At 35.6% G+C, this 27,836-nt stretch overlaps 1 protein-coding gene across 3 annotated transcripts in view; it reads right to left on the reverse strand.

Moving 5' to 3' along the window:
* FCHSD2 (FCH and double SH3 domains 2) overlaps positions 1–27,836 on the reverse strand; it is a 259,190-nt gene that overhangs the window by 105,114 nt on the left and 126,240 nt on the right. For all 3 annotated transcript variants that reach the window (XM_061149638.1, XM_061149628.1, XM_061149647.1), the window contains exons 6-8: positions 21,512–21,645; positions 17,656–17,710; positions 16,578–16,706 (exon numbers count right to left, since the gene is read on the reverse strand). In XM_061149638.1, coding sequence (XP_061005621.1) covers positions 16,578–16,706; positions 17,656–17,710; positions 21,512–21,645 — 318 coding nt within the window. The remainder of the gene's footprint in view (positions 1–16,577; positions 16,707–17,655; positions 17,711–21,511; positions 21,646–27,836) is intronic.

A 27,836-nucleotide genomic window follows, 5' to 3' on the forward strand; every position in this document is an offset into this window, starting at 1 on the left:
GTTCCTCTTTCTGCTAAAGATGCCTCTTATACCTCTTCTTTGAACAGGAAAATCCCACAGTCAATTCTTCAAGGCCCAACACAATGTCACTATCTCTGAGAAGTCTTCCTTACTCCCTGAGACTGAATTGGTCATTCTTTCTACTCTGTGCTCTATCACACTGCGTCCATGTTCTAAAGGTACACATTTGTCCACCTCACCCCTCAAGGACAAGCGCTGTGTCATTCATTATCTTTTCATCTGGAGGCCAGCACAGTTCCTGACATATAGTAAACAATCTATAAATGTTAACTTGTATCATCATGATCAGCAGAATCCTCCTAGTAACTTCTGAATCTATCCTCTCATTCTTTTAAACTTACGGCCCTAGGTCAGGTGGTAATGGCCTTACTTGTATTCTTGCTTTCTACCTTTCACACTGCTGTCATAGTCACCTTCCTAATATGTAAACCTGATCACTTCACTTCTTGATTCAAAAGTCTTCAATGGCTCCCCACTGTCCACAGAATCTTTTCAGTAGGGCATATAAGTCCAGTCATATGCTCTTCCTACAGCCTAGGTCCCACCTCTTGCTATGTGCTCCTACTGCACACTCTACTGTACAGATACTGAATTATGTACCTCTGTAGTCTGGAATCATAGTTGTCTCTATATTTAAAATGTTCTCAATTTGCCTGTTTTCCAGGAAAACGGAATTTGATTCAATTCTATAAATATTTACTGCATACTCTTCTATGGAATAAAACACAATAGTAAATAATACAGAGTTTCTCCTTTCAAGGCCTTATATTCTACCAAGTGAGAGAGAATAACCTGCATTAAAAAACACCTCTGTGAAGCCTTTCCTGATTTTCCTCCTCCTTCCTCAGGTCTCATTACATTTGTACATAGTGCCATTATAGCATTATTTATTGCAAAATAATTGCTTACTTGCCTGCTGATCTGCACTGTATACTTCATGTGGGCAGGCTGTTTCTCATTTTTATGCTCTTAATACTTGTAAATAGATTCACACATTAATATATTCAACAAATAATTACATGCCGGGTACTGTGCCAAGCTCCAGGGGTACAATTTTGAGTATAAAACAGACACAACTTTGCTTTCACGAGGTAGAACATATACTGGGGGAAGGGCAGGAAAGCAAGAAGGCAATATAATCAAGTATGTAATTACAAAGTAAGAGGAATATGATGAAGGAAAGAAATCTGCTGTTATGAGAACATATAATGAGGAATCTGATATAGTTTGGAGGAAGTTTCCCTGAAGAAACAAATTTGAACTGGGAAATGAACCATGATTAAGAGCTGAAAAAGTGAATGGGGAGAGTGAGGAGAAGAATGGTTTTAGGCTGAGAGAAGAATATATGCAAATACCTTGATGAGAAAGCTTGGTACTACTGAGGAACTAAAAGAGAATCATTTACTGAAGTGCAGAGTGAAGCAGGGAGATTCATGAAATGAGAATAAAGAGACAGACAAAGGGTAAAAAAGTGAAATAACTCAAATGTCCATCAACTGATGAGTGGATAAACAAGATATGGTATAACCATGCAATGGAGTATAGTTTTGTCATAGAAAGAATAAAATGTTGACTCATGCTACAACATGCAGGAATCTTGACAACATTATACTAAGTGAAAGAAGCCAGACACAAGTGGCCATATATTGCATGATTCCATTTCTATGAAATGTCAAAAACAAAGCAAATCCATGGAGACAGAAAACAGTTTAGTCTGGCAGGAGCTAGTGGGAAGGGAAAACAGGAAGTGATTATTAATGAGGTCTAAAGCTTCTTCTTGGGATGATGAACATATTCTAGACTAAGATAGAGATAGTGGGGTTTGAGTTGTAAAACCTTGTGAATATACTAAAACCCACGACACCTTAAAATGGTGAATTTTATGTTATGCAAATTATATCTAAATATCAAGAAATAAAGTTGGCAAAAGAACAGAGCACACAGTGTCTTTTAAATTGTCTTGACTTCCTTTCAGTTTCCTTTGGAGGAATAAGAAGCCATGAGGTTTCTATGTAGGGTATGAAGTAGCACTTCCAAAATTACTTTCTGAACAAATAAATAGACTTCTTGATATACAACGCAATGCTCTTTATAACATGCAGAAACCTGTCTTCTGATTTAAACTTTTATAACCCTTCTTGTCAAATAATCTTTATCTCCAACTATATTGATGGAGGATAAATTTTCATTTCCTAAATGAACCTTTATTCTGATTTCCAAAATGATAGTGCTGAGATGGAATTCCAGAAAGTCCTAAAACTCACTACTGTTCTTGATGGTATTAAGGACCATGAACCACTCGATAAACATAAGGCCTGCTCAGAGAAGTCAAGATGCTTCTGATCAGTCACCTTCACTCCAGGGATCCAGCTGTGCTTCTATGTATCTGAGATTAATTTTCTGACCAATACTTCTCCTTGGTGCTTTGATGGTTTTATAACAGTAATATTAAAAGATGTTGCTACAAATTGGCAAAACAAAACAAAAACTAAGACCAGCTAGTTTTCCCTTCAAAAATTGATGGGTAATGACTTTAAGGCCCCATCCAAGGATTCATATCACATGAAAAATGATTTTTCTTACACACATACATGTGCGTGTGCATGTATGTATTTGTGTGTGTATATACATTACCTTTTATCAGCTTTTCTTTAAGATCAATTTCAATAGTACACCTGGAACATCACTTAGCCTCAGTCTTACTTGTTAAAGTAAATACATAAACTCTGCTGCAGAATGTTAAATTCAATGGTAATTGTCTACTCATTCCCTTCAAAATATTATGAGAGAATAAACTCCATCCCAGTGCTTCCTCATCTACAGACTTACTCCTTTCTTGGATCATATTATAATCATTTCATTTCATTTGGCTTTGAGTTATTTTTCTTAAGAATAAAAATCAGATTAATGAATTATGCAGAAAAGGTTACTAAGAATTTAGGTTGTACCACCTTGCATGGTCAGTTAACTTTTAAAAGTACATCTGAGAGATGGAAACAAAAACAGACAGAAAGAAAGAGACAAAGACCAGTCTTTGTCTTTATTTTTTGATAGTAGAGAGTTTCATCACTTTTTTTTTACTTCTTCCTCTGTGCTTTGTACAAAGTGGAAACTTAGGAAAAACTATCTTCCTTTTTCTTTAAGAAATCACAAAACATAAGATGCTCCACTGATTTAAAAACATTAAAAGATTTTTAAAAACCCTGAATCTTAGAATTAAGGAAATATGGTATTTGTCGACTAACTGATTTAATAAGAAGACAAAATAACCTGACATGTGTTTAAGTTAGATATTATAAAATCATGTCTGAAACTGGAATTCAGCAAACTATGAGTCTGAGCATAGAGCAAAGTTTATGCATGTTATTTGTGATAAAGAAATACAAAATTTAAGTGTAAATGCTTTCCTGAATGAAACTTCAAACCTACACATTGTCCACATTAGGTAAAACATTACCAAATGCACGCAAGTGAGGCCTGACCCTCAATCATAGGAATAGGACACTCTGTTCAGAAAAACACCTATCTGAAGGCAAAGACTATTTTTAACTGTGACTAACTACCTCAGTGACAGAATATAATCTGTATTATATTCTGTGATAGCATTACATCCGCCTGAGACTCAGAAGCAAAAGTCACCAGAATATCAGAAAAATGAATACTATGTGCCTTTTCAAAATAGCTTGAAAAGGAAAAACAAAAGGGAAAGTTCTTGATAAATGACTGACAAACAAAGAAAACTTTCTAAAGCCAGAAATGGCTAAGAATGCTGAAGACTTTGTTCACATGTCACTTCCTTTCTTAGCCCCAAAGATAACATCATCAATCTCTACTACTTCAAGTTTTTTAACCAACAATAAATACATTACAGAATCTAGGAAGACCAATGAAAACCTAAATCTATATTTCCAGTGAGCAAAAATAAACTAATATTTCTAATATATAAAAGTGGCCTAACACAAAAAATAATCAAATTTAATGGAAAAAGATTAAACTTCATTGAAAACTGCATAAAAAGCTAGGATAATAAATAGTCTAATATTCACATCCTAATTTGATCAGCTAATTTTTTTTTTTAAGCTACTTTAAAGGCATTTTAGAATTTTTTCCTCAAGGTCAAAATTTTTTCAGTTTCATTAAAAATCCCTATTGCGAACACTCTCAGCTCTTCCAAAGCTCTCTCCTCACTCAGACCTCTCCCCAAGACAGATGGAAGCAGTGATTTCTGCAATATATCACTTTCAGCCCCCTGCTCACTAGAGTGCATTCCTGTGAAATCACGTACTCTGCCACCATACATCCTACACACCATATAAGGCCTGGCTAAGATGCTAACTATGAAGAAAGGCCCTCCATGAGGAAAGACCAACCGGAACCACTCCCTCCTCATTCATTCAATGTGAATTTTAGGTGCCAGGTATAAAACAGAGAACAAAACAAGAGAACCTGCTCTCAGGAATCTTAAATTCCAATGAGATCTGATGGTTATCTGTACCATTTGTATTCGCAGAAATGCATAATTGGAAGAAAGTATTCATGTACATATAGGGTTGCCTTGAAGATTACATGAGATAATATGAATGTAAAGCCTGTGCAAAATAAAAGCCCAATAAATAATAGCTATTACTATTACATGTTCTTAAAATATAGTTATTTTTATGAAGGTCTTCATTCCACTTCTAACTTTAAAGGCCCCGGCAGCAAGGATTCACACTGCAAGCATCTCACTTCTTCGGTAAAGAGGTACTCACAATTACATGCTACACAGAATGAAGAAAAAAAAAGTGCAGTCTTAAAAATGAATGAAATTCTGACATGGCCTAATAACATGTGTGCATGAGTGCTCAGTTGCTTCATGGTGTCCGACTGTTTGCAACCCTAGCCCACTAGGTTCCTCTGTTCATGAGATTCTCTGTGCAAGAATATCGGAGTGGGTTGCCACACTCTGCTCCAGGGCATCTTCCCAACCCCAGGGATCGAACCTGAGTCTCCTGTGTCCCCTGCATTGCTGGCGGATTCTTTACCCACTGAGCCACCTGGGAAGTCCACTTATAGCCTGAGTGAACCTTAAAGACATTATGCTAAGTGAAATAAAGCAAAGACAGAGGAGCAAATATTGTATGATTTCACTTATATGAGATACCTACAGTAGTCATATTAATAGAGACAGAAAGTTGAACAGTGGTTTTCAGGGGTCTAGAGAAGGGAATGGGGAGTTATTATTGAAAGAGTACAGAGTTTCAGTTTGAGAAGATGAAAAAGGAGGGATAGTGGAGATGGCTGTACAACATGGTGCATGTACCTAACATCACCAAACTACACATATAAAAAGGATTAAAATGGTAAATTTTATGTTATTTATATTTTACCAGGATAATTAAAAAGTTAGTTTTCTCACTTTCCTTTCCGCAAAAGATCTCAGAACAAGGCAAGCATGTCCACTTTCACCACTTCTATTCAACTGTACTAAGGATCTTAGTCAATGACATATGGCAAGAAATAAAAAGACTTATAGACTAGAAAGACATGAGTAAATTATCTTTATTCAATTTGACATGATCATGATCACTGAAAATTGTAAAGAATCCACAAAAAAGATACCAGAATAAGTGAATTTAGGAAGACTGTAGGATACAAGGTCATGTGGCAAAACTGCATTTGCAAAAAGAGAAAAAAAGGCCACAGCAATATTTCTGGCGCACATGTTCTTCAATAAACTCTACACCCCCTGTGCTCCCACCCCATTAAGAGGTAGAATCTATGCTATCAATCCCTTTTGATGATGGATACAACTTTGTAACTTTTTCAGTGAATGGAATACAGAACACTCTATGACCTCTGAGACTATTTCATAAAAGGCAATATTGCCTGTGCCTGATTAGCCTCCGTCCTTCATAGAAGGCTTCCTTTCAGAAGGCTGGAGATTTCCAGAGACATTTTGCAGGACAGATGGCCTCCTTTTACTTTATTTTCTTACCAACTCTCCCTCTCCATTCTGCCTTTTTAATTTTATTAATATTTCCTCACCTTCCCCCATCTCTGTTTTATAAAACAACCTGGCTTTCAGGCCCACGGAAGATGATTATTTTGAGACATTAGTCTGCTATCTTCCTGGTCAGCTGGCTTTCCAAATAAAGTTGTACTCCTTGCCTCAAGACCCTGTCTCTTGCATTTACCAGCCTGCTGTGCAAGGAGCAGAACAAGCTTGGATCTGGTAACATGTCTACCTGTGACCAGTAAAGACAATTCAGTGACATCTGATTGTGGTGAAAGAAAGTGCAGTGTTTATTACAAGGTGCCAATACAAGGAGAAAGGGTGGTTCATGCTCAAAACCCCTGAACTCCTGAAGAGTTTCAGCAAAGCATTTTTAAAAGGCAAGGTGAAAGAGGCACACCAGGGTATGTGATCAGCTAATACACAATTCTTTTTGATTGGCTGATGGTGAGGTAAGAGGGAAGTGTCACAGGGGTTGACATTACAGTCCTCAATGTCCGTAGGTCTTGGGGCTACATGCTCATGATCATCATGTAGTTAATTTCTTCCATTTGGTGGTGGTTTTAGCATCTGGTATCTGGACTTACTGAGGCTCAGGTTCTTTGTGTCTCAGCACAGAAGGAATTTGGGGAGAGGCAAAGTGAAAGGAAGACATAGAATTATTAACATAGGATGCTTGTAAGAGATGCAAGTGGGCAGGTGAGGGAGCTCTGCTTACTTGTAGACTTTTTGATGATAGCCATTTTGACAGGTGTGAAGTGATATCTCATTGTGGATTTGATTTGCATTTCTCTGATGATCAGCTATGTTGGGCATTTCCTCATATGTCTATTGACCATCTGTATATCTTCTTTGGAAAAATGTCTATTCAGATTTTCTACCCATCTTTAAATCGGATTGTTTTTCTTTTTTTTCAACATTAAGTCATATGAACTGTACATATTTTGGATATTTATCCTCTATTGGTCATTCCATTTGCAAATATTTTCTCCCATTTAGTAGGCTGTCTTTCTGTTTTGTCCACAGTTTCCTTTGCTGTGCAAAGCTATTATGTTTAATTAGATGGTAGTTGTTTTATTTTTGCTTTTGTTTCTTTTGCTTTAGTATAAACAGATCCTACATGCAGGTCAGGAAGCAACAGTTAGAACTGGACATGGAAAAACAGACCAGTTCCAAATAGGAAAAGGAGTACGTCGAGGCTATATATTGTCACCCTGCTTATTTAACTTAGATGCAGAGTACATCATGAGAAACGCTGGGCTGGAAGAAGCACAAGCTGGAATCAAGATTGCCAGGAGAAATATTAATAACCTCAGATATGCAGATGACACCACCCTTATGGCAGAAAGTGAAGAGGAACTAAAGAGCCTCTTGATAAAAGTGAAAGAGGAGAGTGAAAAAGTTGGCTTAAAGCTCAACATTCAGAAAACTAAGATCATGGCATCTGGTCCCATCACTTCATGGGAAATAGATGGGGAAGCTGTGGAAACAGTAGCTGACTTTATTTTGGGGGCTCCAAAATCACTGTAGATGGTGATTACAGCCATGAAATTAAAAGACGCTTACTCCTTGGAAGGAAAGTTATGACCAACCTAGACAGTGTATTAAAAAGCAGAGACATTACTTTGCCTACAAAGGTCTATCTAGTCAAGGCTATGGTTTTTCCAGTAATCATGTGTGGATGTGAGTGTTGGACTGTGAAGAAAGCTGAGCACCGAAAAATTGATGCTTTTGAACTGTGGTGTTGGAGAAGACTCTTGAGAGTCCAGTCCATCCTAAAGGAGATCAGTCCTGGGTGTTCACTGGAAGGACTGATGATGAAGCTGAAACTCCAACACTTTGGCCACCTCATGCAAAGAGCTGACTCACTGGAAAAGACCGTGATGCTGGGAGGGATTGGGGGCAGGAGGAGAAGGGGATGACAGAGGATGAGATGGCTGGATGGCATCACCGACTCGATGGACATGAGTTTGAGTAAACTCAGGGAGTTGGTGATGGACAGGGAGTTCTGGCATGCTGCAATTCATGGGGTCACAAAGAGTTGCACACGACTGAGTGACTGAACTGAACTGAAACAGATAAAAAAAAAATATCACTAGGATTTATGTGAAAAGAGTATTCTGCCTATGCTCTCTTCTAGGAATTTTATGGTTTCAGGTCTTATATTTAGGTTTTTAATCCATTTGAGTTTCTTTTTAATAGTGTGAGAAAATGTTCTAATTTCATTCTTTTAATGTAGCTGCCTAGTTTTCCCAACATCACTTATAGAAGGAATTATCTTTTCTCCATTGTACATTTTTACCTTTATTGTTGTAGATTAAATGACTATAAGTGTGTGAGTTTACTTCTGGACTCTCTGTTCTATTCCACTGATCTATGCATCTGTTTTTGTATCAGTATCATGCTTTTTATTAATTACTATAGCTTTGTAAAACAAAGCTTTACAAAGTGAGGGGGCATGACACTCCAGCTTTGTTCTTTTTTCTCAAGATTGCTTTTGTTCATCAATTATTGTTGACTCTCCAGCCCAAGACATCCAATTAAGTTCTCAAGTGAGAATACTCAATTTCCTGTTGGCCCTGGCCACTGGAGAATAGGAGCAGTACATTATCATGATCTGATTCACATTTTTAAGAGATTACTTTGAAAAAACTATAGCATGAGGATTAGCCAGCTAAAGCTTAGAATTCTATTTTTAAAAAAACAAAACAAAACCCTGTCTTGGAACAGTTGTTTCCAAATCATATTTCAAGGAACTCTGGTATTCAGCATAATGCCTCAGGAACTATGAGAAAGAAGTAGAGGATGACATATGCACGTATGGGTAAAGGGGCCCACACAAAAGGGAAAAAGGCTCACAGCTTTAACCAAACAGCTTCCCTTTTATCTGCTTTCTATATAAAGATTCCACGTAGGAGTTTGTAGCAGTTATTCAACTGTTATGTAGGAGTTTGTAACAATTATTCAACTGTTAAAAATATTTTAAAATAACTACTTTAGAAGTTTGGTAAAAATGGGCAAGAAGCCTCCTAATTTTCTCTTTTTGTGTCACAGGGAGCCAGTCATAAGATAAACAACATAGCAGCGGAAAGGATCTATAACCTCATATTCCATGTACCCTTTAGGGGCTGTTCCAGAGAATTATAACCTTCTTGTTTTTGTCTCACTACTTATATGGATCATGTCCAATTTATCTCCGTATCACCATGCCTATCACCAAATATACACTTAGATATTTGTTTAGTTTAAGATGACAAACAAACAATGTTAAAAGATATAAGAAAAAGTGCTGAAATATAATATCGACTTTTTGGTAAAGCTACTAATACATACCACTCTTATGTATATTTCCTTAAGAAATTCTTGCATAAATACATCAAGAGACACATACAAGTATGTTGACAGCAGCATTGTTTATAAGAGTAAAACAAAAACAACTAAAATTTCAGTTAAGAAAATGAGATGCAGTCACATGGGGAGCTTCCATTTTGTTAGTGCTATTTCATTTCTGAAGCTGAGTGGTAACCTAATGGGCAGTCATTTAATTTTTCTCTGAATGTATTTGTACATTTAGAAATTTTCATACATAGCTTTTAAAGTCTTATACCAAGGGTCAGCAACTATGGCCTGTGGGTCAAATCCAGCCTGATGCTTATTTTTATAATAAAGTTTTACTGGAACACAGCCATTCATTTGCTTACATATTGTCAATGACTATCCTACAGCATCAGAGTTGAGTGCTTATAACAGAGCAGCCTAAAATATTTACTATTAGGCCCTTTACAGAAAATGCTGCTGACCTCTTTCTGTTTGATTTCAAGATATAGAATGCAAATAAAGAAGCAATTAATCCTGAAATAATATGAACACAATTATGGCTATGGTTATTGGGGAAAATGATGACCAGGGTTATCGATGGTCAGATAGAGGAGGATGGGAGGAAAAAAAAAAAACCTAAATAAGCTTTAGACCTCTGCTGTCCAATAGAACTTCTTGTGATGATGATAATGTTCTATATCTGCACTGTTCAATATGATAGACACTACCTAAGTCACTTTTGTGTACCTGAAATGTGGCTCTTGTTACTGAAGAACAGAATTAAAAATTTTACTTATGTTTAAATACTTTAAATAGTCACATGTACCTAGGGACTACCATACTTGATAGTACAGCTGTTGTTGCAGTTGTCACCTGAAATCTAGGAGGGGGTTCTTCAAGGGAACAATGAGAAACAAAGAGTTGCCTCTAGTTTAGAAAGTTTCAGCCACTGATGGAAAGGCAAAAGCATGGATAATTATGAAAGGCAAAGTTACAAATAGATTTGAGAATCATACAATTCTAAAAAAATAAAAAAAGGCCAAATAATTACTCTCTCCAAGAAAAAGTATGTAAAGAGAAGCAGAGAGCCAGTCTTGACTCTTCTGTTGAAATCAACCTCTTTGAGGTCTTCCATGTTAATTTATTAAGTGAATAAACATTACTAGGTGAATCAGAGGAATAATAGCTAGAGCAATGGCAGGGAAACCAGATGAGTTATGATTTAAAATCAAGAAGATGAGAGTTACAAATCCTACATGGGAATGAAGAAGACTTTTGGAATAATTAGAGTTTTAGTCAGAAAAACCTTAAAAATAAGAGACCTGGATACCAATAATGACTTTCTCTTCATTTAACCAAGACAAATGTCTGTAAAAGATACGCCATATTATCATATTTTCTATATTTCGGTCACATATAAAGATGTTCACCTTTTATTACTTTGCCTAATTATCAACTAGTCAGATATGTTTGACATCCACTAAATATCTGTCTAGAAATAGGGTCCTAGTACTAAGCTTTTCAAAAAGTCTTTCATTAGATTGACATTTTGTTCTCTTTTCTACTAGGATGCATTATACTTCATCCTTCCTCATCCAAACCACTAAGAAAATATTCTGCAAGCTTCTAAAAGTAAAAATATCAGCTTATATATTGCACAAGAACACTCTACAAAAAAGGAGCATTTGAGGAACAAACTACAAGACGTCCTAGCAGTCAGCTGAACTGCTTTCCCATAGATTTGATGAAATCAGTTATCCAGTTTTCATGGCCAAGTAACAGTTCTTTTTTATTGTTGCTGTTGTTTTATTTTGGCATTCAAAAAAAAAACCTGCCTGACAATACCTAGACACTAAGTAATATATTTAATATCCACTCTAAACATAAAGTATACAAAGTATTCCTTGGGGAACCTGTCTAAATACTTTTATTTAGAAACTGACATGATCTTACTCTTTAGAATAATTAGGACAGAGCAGAATTTGCGATTTTCAATTGTTAATTTTATTCTATAGTTCTCTCAGAATTTATGACATTCATGGTATGCTACTGCTTATTACACTAAATTTTACTATCAAGAATATTGGAATGGTATGTAGAAAAGAACACAGCATGAAATCTAAGAAAGATATGGGTATGAAGTTACAGAGACCTTGATTTAAGTCCTAACTATTATACAGATCAGCTGAATCTCACTGCGCCTCCATCATCTGACTTGTAAAACAGGGAAAAAATAATACTTCCTTCAAAAGATATTATGAAATAATGAAATTATGAAAAGCTAAATGAAATAATGTATTTTAAGCTACCTAGAGAAGAATGTAGCAATGTTAAGACATCCAAACAGTTGCTCTATTCTCACTCCCAAGCATTCAAGGTCTCTTCTACACTCTCCCCATCCTCATCCTAAAAAAGTAAGATTTATTTAAAAGAGAATAACAGAATTTATGTTATTTAATAGGATGATAATGACATGTATACCAATTTTCAAAATTAACAAAACACTCTTCATTATCTTATTCGCTCCTGACAGAAGCCAAAGAGATAACATAGGGCAGGATTACTCCACATTTAACAAGGAAAGAGGAAATAAGTCTAATGAATGGGTATAATTTAAAGAACTAATGGCACCAGCTCTGAAGGCAGAGAAACCTGCCAGAGTTGAATCCAGGCTTTCTCATACTTTCCTCATTTGTAAAATGAGAATTATTCATTCTGCAAGGATAAAAATGAGAGTAATTGTTCATTCACTCTTCAATCAGTATTAATTTAGAAACATTAGCACTTATTAGGAATCATACACTGTACTAGATAGCAAGGATGGAGCCTCAAGTGATACAGACAATAATTACTGTCCTCATGGAATGTATAATTAAGTGGAAGATAAGGCAGTTATCACATAAATCACACAAATACAGATAAAACTACAACCATGTTTCAAAGTGCTTCAAAGATGAGATAAATTATTTTATGAGACCATCAGATTGGGTGGGAGTGTAACTGGGTTAAGGAGATCATGGAAGCCTTCCTCAGCAAACAACATAAGAAAAGAGATCTGAAGAAATGATGAAAGGAGCAAAGTAGTAGTTTTGACCAGCTAAGAGGAGAGACATAAAGATACTGATATTACAGTTTCCCCTACAAATGGTCCACCAGAACACCATATAGGGAAGCTCAAAGTTCGTAAGTCCTACCCAAAGGCTAAAAGAGAGATCATGTATGGAAAAGAAAACTTCAAAATAAATTCTATCATTGAGACCATCAGAATTAAAAAGAGAAGATAAAGCACAGAAACCTGTTAAATTAAAAAAAAAAGGAACATTCAGGATATTAAAGGAACAAAATTCAGGATATTCAAGAACAAAAGGATATTAAAACCATGTTGAAAATAATTAAAAACTTAACAAAAAACTATAAAGCTGAAAAGGTATCTCAGACAGTAGAGTATAATGACAAAGGACAATAAAAGAAGAAAAAAGAAATTTGCAGGACTAGACCTGGAGAACTAACATCATAATAACAGGAGTTCCAGAAAGAGAAAACAAAAGGGAAGAACTAATTAAGAATCAAAGGACATTCTAGAAATATTTCATAAGCTGAAAAGAAAAAACACTAGAGCAGATATGAAGAATGAAGAATCAGATGGTTCAGAGTTCTAGATATCTTTGTGACCCCATGGACTGTATAAGACAACAGGAAACAAGACAACAATTGTCTTCAACATTTGAATAAAAAAGGTTTTTAACCTTTAATTCTATACCTAAGAATGAGCACAGAAAAATAACATCTTCATAACATTAGTATCTTAAAAAACTTACCTCTCACGCCCACTCTCTCAAGAAAGTACTAGAGGATGTATCCCACCAAGAAAGAAAGTATACAAAGAAGATGTGATACAGACAGCTGAGGACAGGACACAGATGACAGGCAAAGAGAGGTCCCCGAATAATCCCATTCCAGGGCACACAGAGGGCAACTAAACCAGACTAGAGGAGTGTAATACAAAAGATAGACATAGGAGGGCTGTCGTCTAAGATGCTATCAACTGTTAATCTAAGAATAGAACATCCCAGAGATATAAGGGAAAAAATAGAGTAGTCAATCATTTTAAATCCCTGAGAAGGTGGGAGGGAATGAGACAGCATCCAAAGCTGAAGTGAAATGATCATCTTTAGAAAGGAGGAACAACTCTTCTTATTAGACTTCTTGGAAGAGTCTACAATACAGATGAAGCCTGTAATAGGACAGTAATGGAATTCCCTTTTAATGGTTTCTATTTTCTCTAAAAATTAGCAGGAAAGGCCACCTGCCAAGTGTGAAAGAGCTTGGCTAAGTCTGAGATTTTAAGACAAGGGAAAAAGTTGACAAAATTGTTGAAAATAGTAGAGAAAGTCAACCAGGGAAATACAGGAGGATATCTGAACAGTGTTGAGGATCCATTTGAAACTGGTTCCACATTAATTTGGGCTTCCTTGGTGGCTCAGATGGTAAAGAATCCATCTGCAATGCAGGAGACCTCGGTTCCATCCCTGGGTTGGGAAGATCTCCTGGAGGAGGACCTGGCAACCCACCCTAGTATTCTTGCCTGGAGAATCCCCATGGACAGAGGAGCCTGGTGGGCTACAGTCCATGGGGTCATAAACAGTCGGACACAGACTGAGCGACTAAGCACAGCACAGCCACATTAATTTATGATTATGAATCTGCTTTATTGAAAGACTTTCTTCAATAGGACTTGATTACTTAGATGCTGGTAAACAGTGGTTCATCCAGAGTTGGGATTTCATTCATTTATAGGCTAGTGTATTATTTAAATAATGAACTATACATACTAACCAGGTCAAAGAAGAAAATAAGAAAGAATAATATGGATGAAGTGATTAGAATAATGCTAGGGTAATATCAAGTAATCAAAAAAAAAAAAGACAGTTGTGATTACTACTATCCATGGTCCTTTTATGTGAATTCATTATTCTGATTCATCATTTTTAAATTATCTCTCTTCAACTAGTCTGAGCTCTTTAAGAATAAGAAGAGTGTCTTATTTATTTTTGCTTCTTCCAAAGCTTAGCACAGTAGCTACCATACTGTAAGTAACTATTAAATGTGTATCACTGTATGATAAAATCAATGACTCAAATTTCCTGCTTTCAAGCTATTCATATAAAATTTTTTAAATTAGTTTTTATTGGAGTATAGTTACTTTACAATGCTGTGTTAGTTTCTACTAACATAGGAAAGTGAATCAGTTATATGTATACATATATCCCCTCTTTCTTGGATTTCCTTCCCGTTCAGGTCGCCACAGAGCATATAATAGAGTTCCCTGGGCTGTACGGCAGGTTCTCACTGGTTATCTGTTTTGTACATAGTATCAATAGTGTATATACGTCAATCCAATGGCTCAATTCCTCTCACGCACCCACTAACCCCCTTGATATGCATACATTTGTTCTCTACATCTGTGTCTCTACTTCTGCTTTGCACATAAGATCATCTATACCATCATAAAAATTTTGTTTAAAAGATTCCAGTTAAGCTATTGTAACATTAACAAAAGTCCAGCCACTAAAGGGCCACTATCAATTCAATGATAGAAACTTACTAAGTAGCTAACAGTATAATTAATGGATATTATTCAATATTGCACACTACAGAATTCGCATAAGGAAGGAAATGAATTAGCACACACAATGTGAAATTTGAGAATACAATTTCCTGTTTCTAAAGGACAGGAGGGACTCCTGCCTCGATTTTTTATCATTCAATACCCTATAATGTTTCATGAAATGAGTAATCTGAAGCACATCTACCCAATCAAATACCTAGGTGTACAAGGACTTCAAAGTGTGTTCAAAGATACATAATCTGAGGCCCAGCTAGGCCCATTAACCTCCTCTTTGTTTCTGGCAGGGAGCAGATCCCCCAAATAATACTGTACCTTTCCTGATATATAAAAAAGGTCATAGGGTTTTAGGTAAGAAATCTTTTTTGTCTGTGGATTCAATTAAAAAAAAAACATGAATATTTTATTTTTGCTACTGTTTAAATTAATACAATGTTGATTTAAAAATATTCAAAGGGGAACGTATATATTTGCCAAGTCTCCAGTTTGTCCTTGTAAGTCTGAAGCACTATGCAACACATAATAAAATGTCTAAACCTCGAGGTCAACTATTTTATGGGAAAATGTATGAAGAGTTCTCATCTAGGATGTCAAAACAATTCAGATCTCTCTCATCTCTTATATTCTAATCAGCAGAAGTCAGAATAGCATAGAAATCAGGAAAAGGGGTTTCACACAATAAATCAAAAGGAAATAAAAAAACTGCAATAGGATATTTCTCAGTTCAGTATTACTCTCTCCATCCCTCCATTTTTCCTTAAAGGTTCTAGTATATGTCCTGTCTCGACTTTCAAGGAAAGAACCTGTAGTTTCTGAACGGAGTTTATCTCTTTCTCAGAGCCACCATATCAAAAAAAAGAAAAAAACAATAACTTGCTGCACTCCCTTCTCAACATCTCTGATTTGTAGCTCAAGCAATTCAATCAAAGCAATGTATCTGGACAGTCATTAAGAACAATGTATTTGAGAGGGATGCATTGAAAATAAAGACAGAATAATCAAAAGTTTGGGTCCTTGAGAGGACAGGAGATAAAGAGATACAATTCAAGCAGAATTTGCCTACCAGCCATGAGGGCAAACCTGGCAGCAGGTTAAAAAAGTTTCTTCTCCACCCTTTGTCTTTTCCTTGAGTTAAAGTTAAAGATACATATAGATGTATAAACAGAGGAAGACCAAGATCGAATTTTGGCATACAAGTAATTGTAACCCATTCTAACATTCTTCTATAACTACTAGTTATATTTTCTCTTGTTTTACCCCCAGGCACCTCAAAATCATAAAACATTAATGCACAAGCTTATCTATCAATTAAGCATAAAATTATTAAATTTTTAAAATCTAAGCTTTTAAAAAATAATCATATATTAATAACCACTATACAGTAAATAAATGCTGCTGCTAGAGAATAATACAACCTTTTACTATGATTTGGCTTTAAACATTTTCTTATACTAAAATTAATTTAGAATTATATGAAACAGAGGTTATGTAAACAATACAAAGTATATTCCATATTTCAACAAAATGCAAGGTACTGCCTGCTATTCTATAGACTCAATCCCATACACCCAACAGTCAACTCATACAAAATTACTGCAGATATTAAGGCTGTATTACCTTCATAATATTAACTAAATCTGTTTGATAGTAGCGATCCTGGTGTGCATTTGCTGCCGCTAATGTAAGAAGATAATCATTCCTTGCATGGGTAGCTTTGGAATTACACTCAGATCGCCGGGCTTTTAACTAAAACATAGTAAGAGGAAAAAATAGTTAGTGCAAACCGATATAGTACTGAAAAACATACAAGGGTACTACCACTCTTAATTGGTTCCCCAACAAGAGTAAAGATGACCAGGTGAAGAAACATTTATATGCATATAAAAATTCTTCAACTCTATTGAAGAATTCAATAAACCGTGACTAGAACTGTGTCACACAGTAAATTCAGTTCAGTTCAGTCGCTCAGTCGTGTCCGACTCTTTGTGACCCCATGAACTGCAGCACACCAGGCCTCACATAGTGAGAGGGTTTTCAAATATTTATTATTTATACTTTATGTATTTTCAAAGCTTTTGAGAGAACTTCAAATTTTTATGCTCATTTTATTCTGATGGGACAATAATGGTTCTCAAATTAAGTAAGTCTCTTATCTTCAAAGACATCAGTAAATCTGCTGGAGTTAGAAAATAATTTTTAAAAAATCAACACCCTCTAATGCGCCAAAAGAAATGCATGCTAGAGGGAAGCTTAGCAGACATAGGCAGGTCACTAAGCTTATTTATCAGGTATTCTACAGCTTGGGAATCCCACAGGAAAAATTCACTTGCATCTGGTCTAGAATATTGTGCTCAGAGGTATAAATCTAAGTGAAATGGATTTTGTAAAGCTTTCTAAAGCCCATAGACCAGTTAAAGTCTCTTGGACTAAGTGCTGAAGGCAACAGTCCTAAGCAGGTTAGGTACAGAAATTTACCTCTAAAGCAATCTTGAGAAGTAGGGAATATCCAAAGGGCTGACACCTCACTGAAAAATTCCATGAACTGGGAAAAAAAGTTCTTCCCTAATGACATTAAAATGCTTCTCTATATGGAAACTAGATGGAAATAATTGACCTGCACCTTCAAAAGGCCCAGTTCTTTTTTTTTTTAAGCTAAGGTTTCTTAATTGTGAAATAAAAGTTTTCAAAAACTTACCTTTACACTTGCCTTCTGTAAACTGATTCTTGATTGAAAAAGACTAAGTTTAGATCTATAATGAAAATAGAAAAGTATATTTAATAACATCATCAAATTACATCATAATAAAATGATTAAATATTATAATTAATAAAATTTTAAACAAGTGACCTTTTCCCATAACACTATTCTAAAAGAGAACTAGATAAATAGAAAACCAAAAGCAATGATTATTTTCCTTTATTTAACTACAGGAAGAATTTAATATTATGGTGAAAAAGAAAATAGTGGGATTAATAAAATAAAAATATCCTGAATGACAAAAATACAATTTGACAAATTCAGTATGTTGGTACTGCCTAATAAACAGAAGTCATCAAACTACAGATTATTCCCTGTATCATACAATTGCACATACTTTAGTACCTGCAAGGAAGCTCAAAAAGGCCCATGGACAACCAACCTATGGAGGCAAAGATTAGCAGGCTTTCCTGGCCACATGCGATAGGCTGTAACAATACCAGGAATGCAACCTACAGTATGATACTGACAGGCTCTACAAAGGCCTTAATTCCATCATGTTTCCCATTAAAAGTTCTTGTTGGAGTGCTCCCTCCACTCTTAACATAGTATTCAGAACACAGTGATAAAGCCCTTTGACTTTCTGCCCTGTATGATTTTACTGTTTAACCTTCTCTTTTCTGGGGTCCTTATTTCTCTCGATCCCTCTCAGCTTGTGAGGGGAACCACAATTAAAATCAGTAATAAAAATATGCTAGCTTTACCCAAACAACTAGAGATAAAAGTAAGGAGAAAGTCAACAGACAAATGTTAAGGAACAACCAACATTCCAACGACCAGTGATTTTTGAAGCTGCAATGTTTGTCTTGACTACAGTGTCATGGTGATTGCCATGGGAAAAGTCAATGCATGTGCTGGAAGCTATGCCATAATATGAAGTAAAATTGCAGGCCATTTGGTACTGGAAGACAGAGCAAGACAGTCTCGGCTGAGCAAATGTGAAGAGGATAGCAAAAGCTGTCTCTCAACTTTCTAAAAGAGAAAAACATTCTCTTGTTAGATGCACAAATAAGCATTCCAACTGCTCCGCTGTTAAAAAAAAAAAAAGTTGGATCTAAGATACTCCTGTTATTTTTCTACTTTGTTATTATATTCATACTTGATGGGGGTTTTAGTAATCAGATTCCTATTCATTTTGATCTAGAAAAGCAAAGGCTACAGGCTTTAAAACGGGAGTGCCTGTTCAGGGTTAAGAAACACTGTGTTTGGGGTATACTCATTTCCACTTTTTTTTGTAGCCATTATCTAAACAGTCTGAGTTGCATCTAGATTTTCTAATACAAGGATTTAGGTTTACAGTTTCTGCTTCATTTGCTAATCCTCATACAATCCTTGTGTGGCAATAAAGAAAGTACTAGTAACAAGTAAAATAATAAAGTTTCTAACTTCAAAGATTATCATCTAGAACAAATAAAATATATATTGATACAAACAATGAACTATACTGCATACTTCCCTTCCTTACCCACCTTCCAAATGTTAATGTTCCTTAGGTTTCCAAACTCAACTTCTCATCTCATTTTATATATGATGCCATCCTTTTAACTATCATCTGATATGCAACTAACCCCCAAACCAAGATCTTCAAGCCCAAATTCTCCTGTGAGAGTCAGATACATAACCCTCTACCAAATATATTAACCTCATGATCCCACAGGTTTTTTAGAACATATATATTTAAAGTGGAACTCATCCATCAAACTGTATACTTCCTTCTATGCTCTCTCCTAATGTACACATCTCACTACCTGTCGAATCATCTGTCAGAACTATATATAGCCCAGTTTTCACTTCCCCTTCCTGGTCTTTCTTCTCATCTCTACTTAGAAAAACCATTCTTCAGAACTGTGTCCAAATACCACTTCTTCTATAAAGGTTTCCTTTCTCATTAGGCAAAATTAATCTATCTTCTAGACTTACATAACAGTGTTTTCACATAACTACTAAAATAAATTATTAGGTGACATTAGGCATTTACTTTCTTTGAGTTTACTGTGAATAAACGAACCATAAGTTTACTTTAATACACATTTGTTTTTAATTCTAGGCTTTAAACTTTTTGAGGGCAAAGCTTACCTTACTCATTTCTGGATCCATCATACCCAATATAGAGTAATCATTCAAAAAAAAAAAACTTAGCAAGTGAATAAAGATATTTCTTTCCCTGTTGTTGAATTAATTTTCAGAAAAGTTACATATGGAACGAAATGTTTGATCTGCTGTATCCTCTTTGAATCTGAACCATATTAGGAGGTAGTTTCTTGTGATCAGCATCTGTGCCAAATCCATTTGTGTGTGTGTTAGTCGCTCAGTCATGTCCAACTCTTTGCGACACCGCGGACTGTAGCCTGCCAGGCTTCTCTGTCCATGGAATTCTCCAGGCAAGAATACTTGAGTGGATTGCCATTCCCTTCTCTAGAGGAACTTCCCAACCCAGGAATCGAACCCTGGTCTCCTGCATCACAGGCAGATTCTTTACCGTTTGAGCTACAGGGAAGTCCCTGTGTCAAACCCATACCTCTCAAGAAAAGCCCTATAACTGTCCTCATTTTCACCCGTTGACCTTGGCTCAAGTAGGTATTTATATATGCTCTACAAAATCCGTCAATTCTCTGTTCTCAAATCTCTGAGAGTTTAAAAAAACAAGTTCTTAAAAACCACCATGACAGGATATCCCTAATGGAGAGAATCTAATCTAAAAACTTCAGATCTTACTGGGAAGACAGGTTCATCCACTCTTAAGAAAGTATAGGAAATATCTGTATGCTTATAAAAATAAAATAATTAAGATAATAAACTAAGGGAAATATTAAATATGTTTTCCAGTAACATTAAGCATGTTATGAGTATTTATTTACCATTCCTTGGTACAAAATAAATTTTCCAGGAGCCCCTAAATTTTCACATTTGCCTATGAGATTGTTTAATTTCCTGCAGATAAAAAAAAATGTATTAGAAAGACATCCCTGACTCCTTCCTAGTCTGCACAAGTGTTTAATTGTACAGACTTTCTGGTTCCACGACTAGAAGTTCAAACTCCTACATTTTCCATCAGTGAGCTGACCGAATGGGAGTCTTACCCTTCCTTACGGACATCTTCAGAATACTGTTCTATAACACAGGTTTCTTTATTCTTAAAAAATTTTAATCTTTCCTCAAGCTGTCAGTGCAAAAATCTCTAACTGCTAGCTTTACAATTCTTTGTGTTATAAACTGCCAGTTCCTTCTTTTCCTAATTATTTTCAAATAAAGGACTTTTAATTCACATATACTGAAAATAAAATTCACACACAGTTGCTAAAGCATACATTAAAAAGTGTATGTTAGAACTTCATATAAGAGGAACTTCATATAAGAGAAAATTCTAGGGCAGGATTTCTACTGAGGGCAGTGCTCTTGTTCACTTGATGTGTCCATTATCCTTCAATGGCACACTGAGGATCAGGGATTTTTCAACTACAATTGATTTAGTCTGGCATGAGAAAAATGAGGCTCTAAAACCCTGATATTCAGACACTTAAGCAACTTAAGCAGACTTTTGCTAAGCTTCCAATACAATGTTCATTTGTCTTCTTTCTTTTTCAAAATTCAATTTAATGTGAAAACTGATCAAACATTCTCATTTTGCTAATATTAATGTAAATAAAATCAACCAATATAAGAGAAAACTTTGATCTAAAGTATGTAACATTTACAGGTCTGATGAAATGCCCTGTACTAACAGAAAACAAAGTACTGGCAAAAATCACATTTATTTGCATAATTAGTTTTTCAGAAATGCTAAAACACATACTTTGCCTCGATGTCAGCTTTCTCTCGTACTGCATGAGCCATCTGTTCAGTCTCAAAGTATTTCTTCTTGCCTTTAGCTAAATCTTTTACTGTCTCTTGCAATTCAGTTTGGATCTTTGTCAACTGGTCCACACACTGTAAAATACAAAGTGCAGTTTATGATTTTAGTCTTTAGGCTTACAGAAAATGAGTCTGTCCTAAGAACTATGCACTATGCCCTCAGGATGGAAACCCAGGAGAAGAATCAGCACTTTTAGAACCCTTCAAATTGCAAATTAAAATCCAGTGAACAGCTGGTACTCCCATTTCAAGTAATGTATGGAATAGTGTCACATTTTGCCTAGTAACTCTGCTTTGAGAAATAACCTCTGAGTGCTGCTGATAACTGACTAGGGCATAAGAAGAGCAACAAAGAAAATGTTCTTAGTGTTGCAGCACAGCAATAAAGGCAAAAGATTAAAGCAATTCTATAATCTTCATAATACTAATAAAGTCTCCTATGGCACAAAGGATACTGAAGGATTCATTTCAGCACTGAGTGAAGGAAGAGTGAAATCTGAGAAGTTTAACATGGTAAGTCCAAGATGAAGGAGAGAAGCAAGAAACCTGGGTACCACATAACAATTATAACTCTTTGGATACATATTCTAGGAGAAGGGTCAGACATAATAACGCAAAGAAATATTTAATGAATAATTCTTATAACACAATGGGGTCCAAGTAACACTGCTTTGGGACCCTTCTGGATGTCCAAAGTGGAATTTTCTTCCCCAGTTGGAAACAGTTTGAGGCCAGTTTACCCAGTTTCACCAGTTTGAGTTTCCCCAGTTTTACCAGTTTGAGGTCAATTCAGGGCAGCCTCCATTGAAAAACTTCTGAGCCTGGAATAACACTGTCACTATATGGTGGAGACTGAAGAAACTCAGCAAAGCAGGAAGAGGTACTGGTTAAGAGACTACTGCGCCAGGATGAACAGCGCAGAGTAGAACAAGGACATCAGAAGAGCACGGGTAAAGCACACATAAATTTAAACTTAAACGTTTGACATACAGGCTAGAGTTTCTCAGTAACTTAGGTGTTAAGAAAGGGACTACTCTACAGGAAGAGAGAGAACTGAAAGGTTCCCTGTGGGTACATTTATTGAGCATGTAATAAGTGTCAGGCTATGAATAAAGGGTAAACAAAAACAAAAACACCTCTTTCCTCCTTCATAACAACCTGACACTCCCACAGAATAGTGCTAAACATCCCAATAATGCCATGCTTGCATGTGTGAAGAGCTAAGAGAATGCTCCATGGGTACAATTAGATATTAATAATCAGGAAGTGGGGCATAGCCTGAAAAAATACAGCTGTGTTTAATGGGCAAAAGGGATGAATTATTTAAAAGAAGAGTCAGGTGTAAGGTATCTATATCCAAAATGTATGTCCAAAACAATGAAACTTGGCCTCAGAAAAACTAATCAATGACGGGAAGCCCAAGAGTCCCATGGTGATACACAAGCACTGAAAAGGTCTGCTAATTTGAATATTTTGAGAGGAAATGAAACACAGTAGGTCAAAGGTTTTCCTGAGGATTGCAAGCCATGTGGATAGAATCTTGGAATAGTCACACAAAGTGAACACCATGGGTACATGTACATGGGCACATACACACAAGCACATGCACACACACACACACACAGCCACTCACTCCTTATATCCCTACCCTTTGAAGGAAAAGACATCTCTCCTTACTCTCGGGTAACCAAATATCTCATAGATATTACTTACTTAATTTCCATCTATAAAAGGTTATTAATTAAATTACATTCTATATGTGCCACAATATTAGAAGAATTTTGTGTTATTCATAATTTTTAAAGGACTTCTCAAAAATCTCTTCATTAAACTCTAGTTGGGTCTATCCTACTTGATTTTTCTCTTTACATAAGTTTCTAAGATAAGTTTATGAAACAGTATTAGAGAGAGCCTGTGTGCACAATGAAGAGATCTCTTGTGACCCTTTCTTCCCTAGCATTCATTAAAATAACAACCAAGTGTTCTCCACCACCCAAGTGAACTCTTTCAAGTGAGAGTACTTTGGGTTCTTCTTCAAAGGAAAATGCCTGTACACAGCAAAATATCAAAAATAATTACTAAATAAAAGTCATCAAACTTAATTTGCAAAGGAATAGTATTTCCTTTCCAACTTTTAAAATAAAAATTCTTTTTCTGTAGAAATCCAATTTTCTGAGGAGGAATAAATTTTATACTTAAAAAGAAGCTTAATAGTACCTATGTTAAGAAAAGCCTTGATGTGATATATGTCCAACTTTTTCCTAAAAGGTATTAGCACTGAGCAGAGACATGAATGTAAGTTTACATTAGAGCTAAGGGACCATACAAAATGAAAAATGTGGATATTATAATTCAGGATTCTATTGAAGAAATTAAAAGTATGATTCTTGAGTATGACACAGATACTGGATAGACAGACCTGCTAACAACTTGAAGGTTCTCTGACCCGGTAGTCATGTCTTGGAAATTCATCCTAAGAAAATAACTTTTAAAAAAATTTAATTTTTATTACCTTAGTGGTAATAAAACAGAGGAATGATTGAATAAAGCAGAATAAACAAAAGATGTATTCAGAAGTAAAAAATAATAAACATAAAGCTTGTATAGAAACATTAACAATAAATTAGGAAATAGAGAATGCAAAAAAAAAACAGAATAATCTAAAAATAATTATCCATGTATTAATTACAACTACTATAAAAACTAAGAAGGTAAAGGAGTAGGAAACACAAATAGTCTACTGAGGGAAAGAAGCTGTTTTTCTGTAAAACTATTTAAACAATAAATAAAACTGACAAAATAGAGAAAATTTTAAAAAAGAACACAAACATTAAAATGTTACAGAGGGGTTAACATTCAAATATATAAACAGTTCAATTTGATATTAAAAAAAACCTGATTAAAAAATGGGCAGAAGTTCTGAATAGACAATTTTCCAAAGAAGATATAGATGGCCAACAGGCATGTGAAAAGATGCTCAACATCACTAGTCATCAGAAAAATGCAAATCAAAACTACAGTGAGGTATGACTTCACACCTACCAGAATGACTATCATCAAAAAGACCACATATAACAAAACACTTGCAAGTATGTGGGAAAAAAGGGAACCTTGGTACTTTGTTGGTGGGAATATAAACTGGAGCAGCCATTGTGGCAAATAGTATGAAGGTTCCTTACAAAAACTTAGAACTACCATATGATCCAATAATCTACTCCTGGCAATATATCCATAGAAAATGAAAACACTAATTTAAAAAGATACATGCACCTCAGTGTTCATAGCAGCATTATTTACAATGGCCAAGATTTAATACAAAAAACCTCGAATAGCCAAAGTAATCTTGAGAAAGAAGAATGGAACTGGAGGAATCAACCTGCCTGACTTCAGACTATACTACAAAGCCACAGTCATCAAGACAGTATTGTACTGGCACAAAGACAGAAATATAGATCAAGGGAACAGAATAGAAAGCCCAGAGATAAATCCACGAACCTATGGACACCTTATCTTTGACAAAGGAGGCAAGGATATTCAATGGAAAAAAGACAACCTCTTTAACAAGTGGTGCTGGGAAAACTGGTCAACCACTTGTAAAAGAATGAAACTAGAACACTTTCTAACACCATACACAAAAATAAACTCAAAATGGATTAATGATCTAAATGTAAGACCAGAAACTATACAACTCCTAGAGGAGAACATAGGCAAAACACTCTCTGACATAAATCACAGCAGGATCCTCTATGACCCACCTCCCAGAATATTGGAAATAAAAGCAAGAATAATAAAATGGGACCTAATGAAACTTAAAAGCTTTTGCACTACAAAGGAAACTATAAGTAAGGTGAAAAGACAGCCCTCAGATTGGGAGAAAATAATAGCAAATGAAGAAACAGACAAAGGATTAATCTCAAAAATATACAAGCAACTCCTGCAGCTCAATTCCAGAAAAATAAATGACCCAATCAAAAAATGGGCCAAAGAACTAAACAGACATTTCTCCAAAGAAGACATACAGATGGCTAACAAACACATGAAAAGATGCTCAACATCACTCATTATTAGAGAAATGCAAATCAAAACCACAATGAGGTACCATTACACGCCAGTCAGGATGGCTGCTATCCAAAAGTCTACAAGCAATAAATGCTGGAGAGGGTGTGGAGAAAAGGGAACCCTCTTACACTGTTGGTGGGAATGCAAACTAGTACAGCCACTATGGAGAACAGTGTGGAGATTTCTTAAAAAATTGGAAATAGAACTGCCATATGACCCAGCAATCCCACTTCTGGGCATACACACTGAGGAAACCAGATCTGAAAGAGACCCCAATGTTCATCACAGCACTGTTTATAATAGCCAGGACACGGAAGCAACCTAGATGCCCATCAGCAGATGAATGGATAAGGAAGCTGTGTTACATATACACAATGGAATATTACTCAGCCGTTAAAAAGAATTCATTTGAATCAGTTCTAATGAGATGGATGAAACTGGAGCCCATTATACAGAGTGAAGTAAGCCAGAAAGATAAAGAACATTACAGCATACTAACACATATATATGGAATTTAGAAAGATGGTAACGATAACCCTATATGCAAAACAGAAAAAGAGACACAGAAGTACAGAACAGACTTTTGAACTCTGTGGGAGAAGGTGAGGGTGGGATGTTTCGAAAGAACAGCATGTATATTATCTAGGGTGAAACAGATCACCAGCCCAGGTGGGATGCATGAGACAAGTGCTCAGGCCTGGTGCACTGGGAAGACCCAGAGGAACCGGGTGGAGAGGGAGGTGGGAGGGGGGATCGGGATGGGGAATGCGTGTAACTCTATGGCTGATTCATATCAATGTATGACAAAACCCACTGAAATGTTGTGAAGTAATTAGCCTCCAACTAATGAAAAAAAAAAAAACAAACCAAACAAAAAAAAAAAACAATTGCCAAGATTTGGAAGTATTCTAAGTGTCCATCAACAGATGAATGGGTAAAGAAGCTATGGTATACATATAGTTCACACACAAAGGAATACTACTCAGTCATAAAAAAGAACGAAAATTTGCCATTTGCAACAACATAGATGGATTTAGAGGGTATTATGCTTAGTGAAATAAGTCAGAGAAAGCCAAACAGTGTACGTTAACACTTACATGTGGAATTTAAAAAATAAAGTAGTGAATACAACAAAGAAGAAGCAGACTCATATATATAAAGAATAGACCAGTGGTTATCAATGGAGTGAGGTAAGGGGAGAGGGGCAAGAGATAAGATACATGAATATATTGTGCAGCATGAAGAATATAACCAGTACTATATAGTAACTATAAATGGAAGTATAATCTATAAATATTTCAAACCATTATATTATTCAACTCAAACTAATTTAATACTACAAATCAACTATACTTCAATTAAAAAGATATTACAGATGGAGAATTTTAAGTCAAATTGGTTTTGATCATGAACAATTTGTTTTAGACTATCCTCTTCTTGTCTATTAACTGTAAAAGTTAGACAACAGAGATTTTTAGAAATAGCCAGAATTAAAGAACAGCAATACACATTGGACTTGAGGGACTTAATATCTGGAAGAAGAGAAGCACAGCTAGGTATGCTCTACATTCACCTTGAATTTTTTCCTTATGGCAATTTTTGAATCACAGTACAGAGAAGCAGAATATAAACAGAAGTGAGTTTTTGTTTTTTTTTAACTAGACTGTGGAAACAGAGGTTGGAGTTTGAGGGTGCCAAAAGAGTAGGAACTTGAGAGACTCAATCTGGGAAGAAGGGTACTACAGAGAAGCAAGCCATAAAATCTATGCAATTTCCCCAAGTCATCAGTTGACTTCTAAATGGCATGTGTGGAATGAAGCTCCAAGAAATTCAGGAAAGAACAGTAGCTAAAAGGCTAATGAGCTGAGCAATGAACAGAGGGAGCAGAGCAGCTACATGATGTTGAGAAGACAAAGGCTGGAGTTCAAGTCTTGTCAAAACAGAAAGGCTTTGTTAAATATCCTATACTTTCAGGTAAGACCCCAGAAGTAAGGACAAATGTGAAACGGACAAGCCTAAAAAGTCTAACACTAGACCCTATCAGAATCAAAGTGATTAAATAGTATTCTGTCTGCCTGCTAAAAAACTTAACTCTCTTTGGAAACAGAAAACATCTTCCAGAGCCACTACAGTTTTTATCCACAATATACAGCACCATGAGGCTTACAAAAGCAGTAGACCCAAATAACCAAAAACAAGCAAACAAA

This window comes from Dama dama, chromosome 1 (assembly GCF_033118175.1).
Source record: "Dama dama isolate Ldn47 chromosome 1, ASM3311817v1, whole genome shotgun sequence".
In the NCBI taxonomy this organism is placed as follows: Eukaryota; Metazoa; Chordata; class Mammalia; order Artiodactyla; family Cervidae; genus Dama; species Dama dama.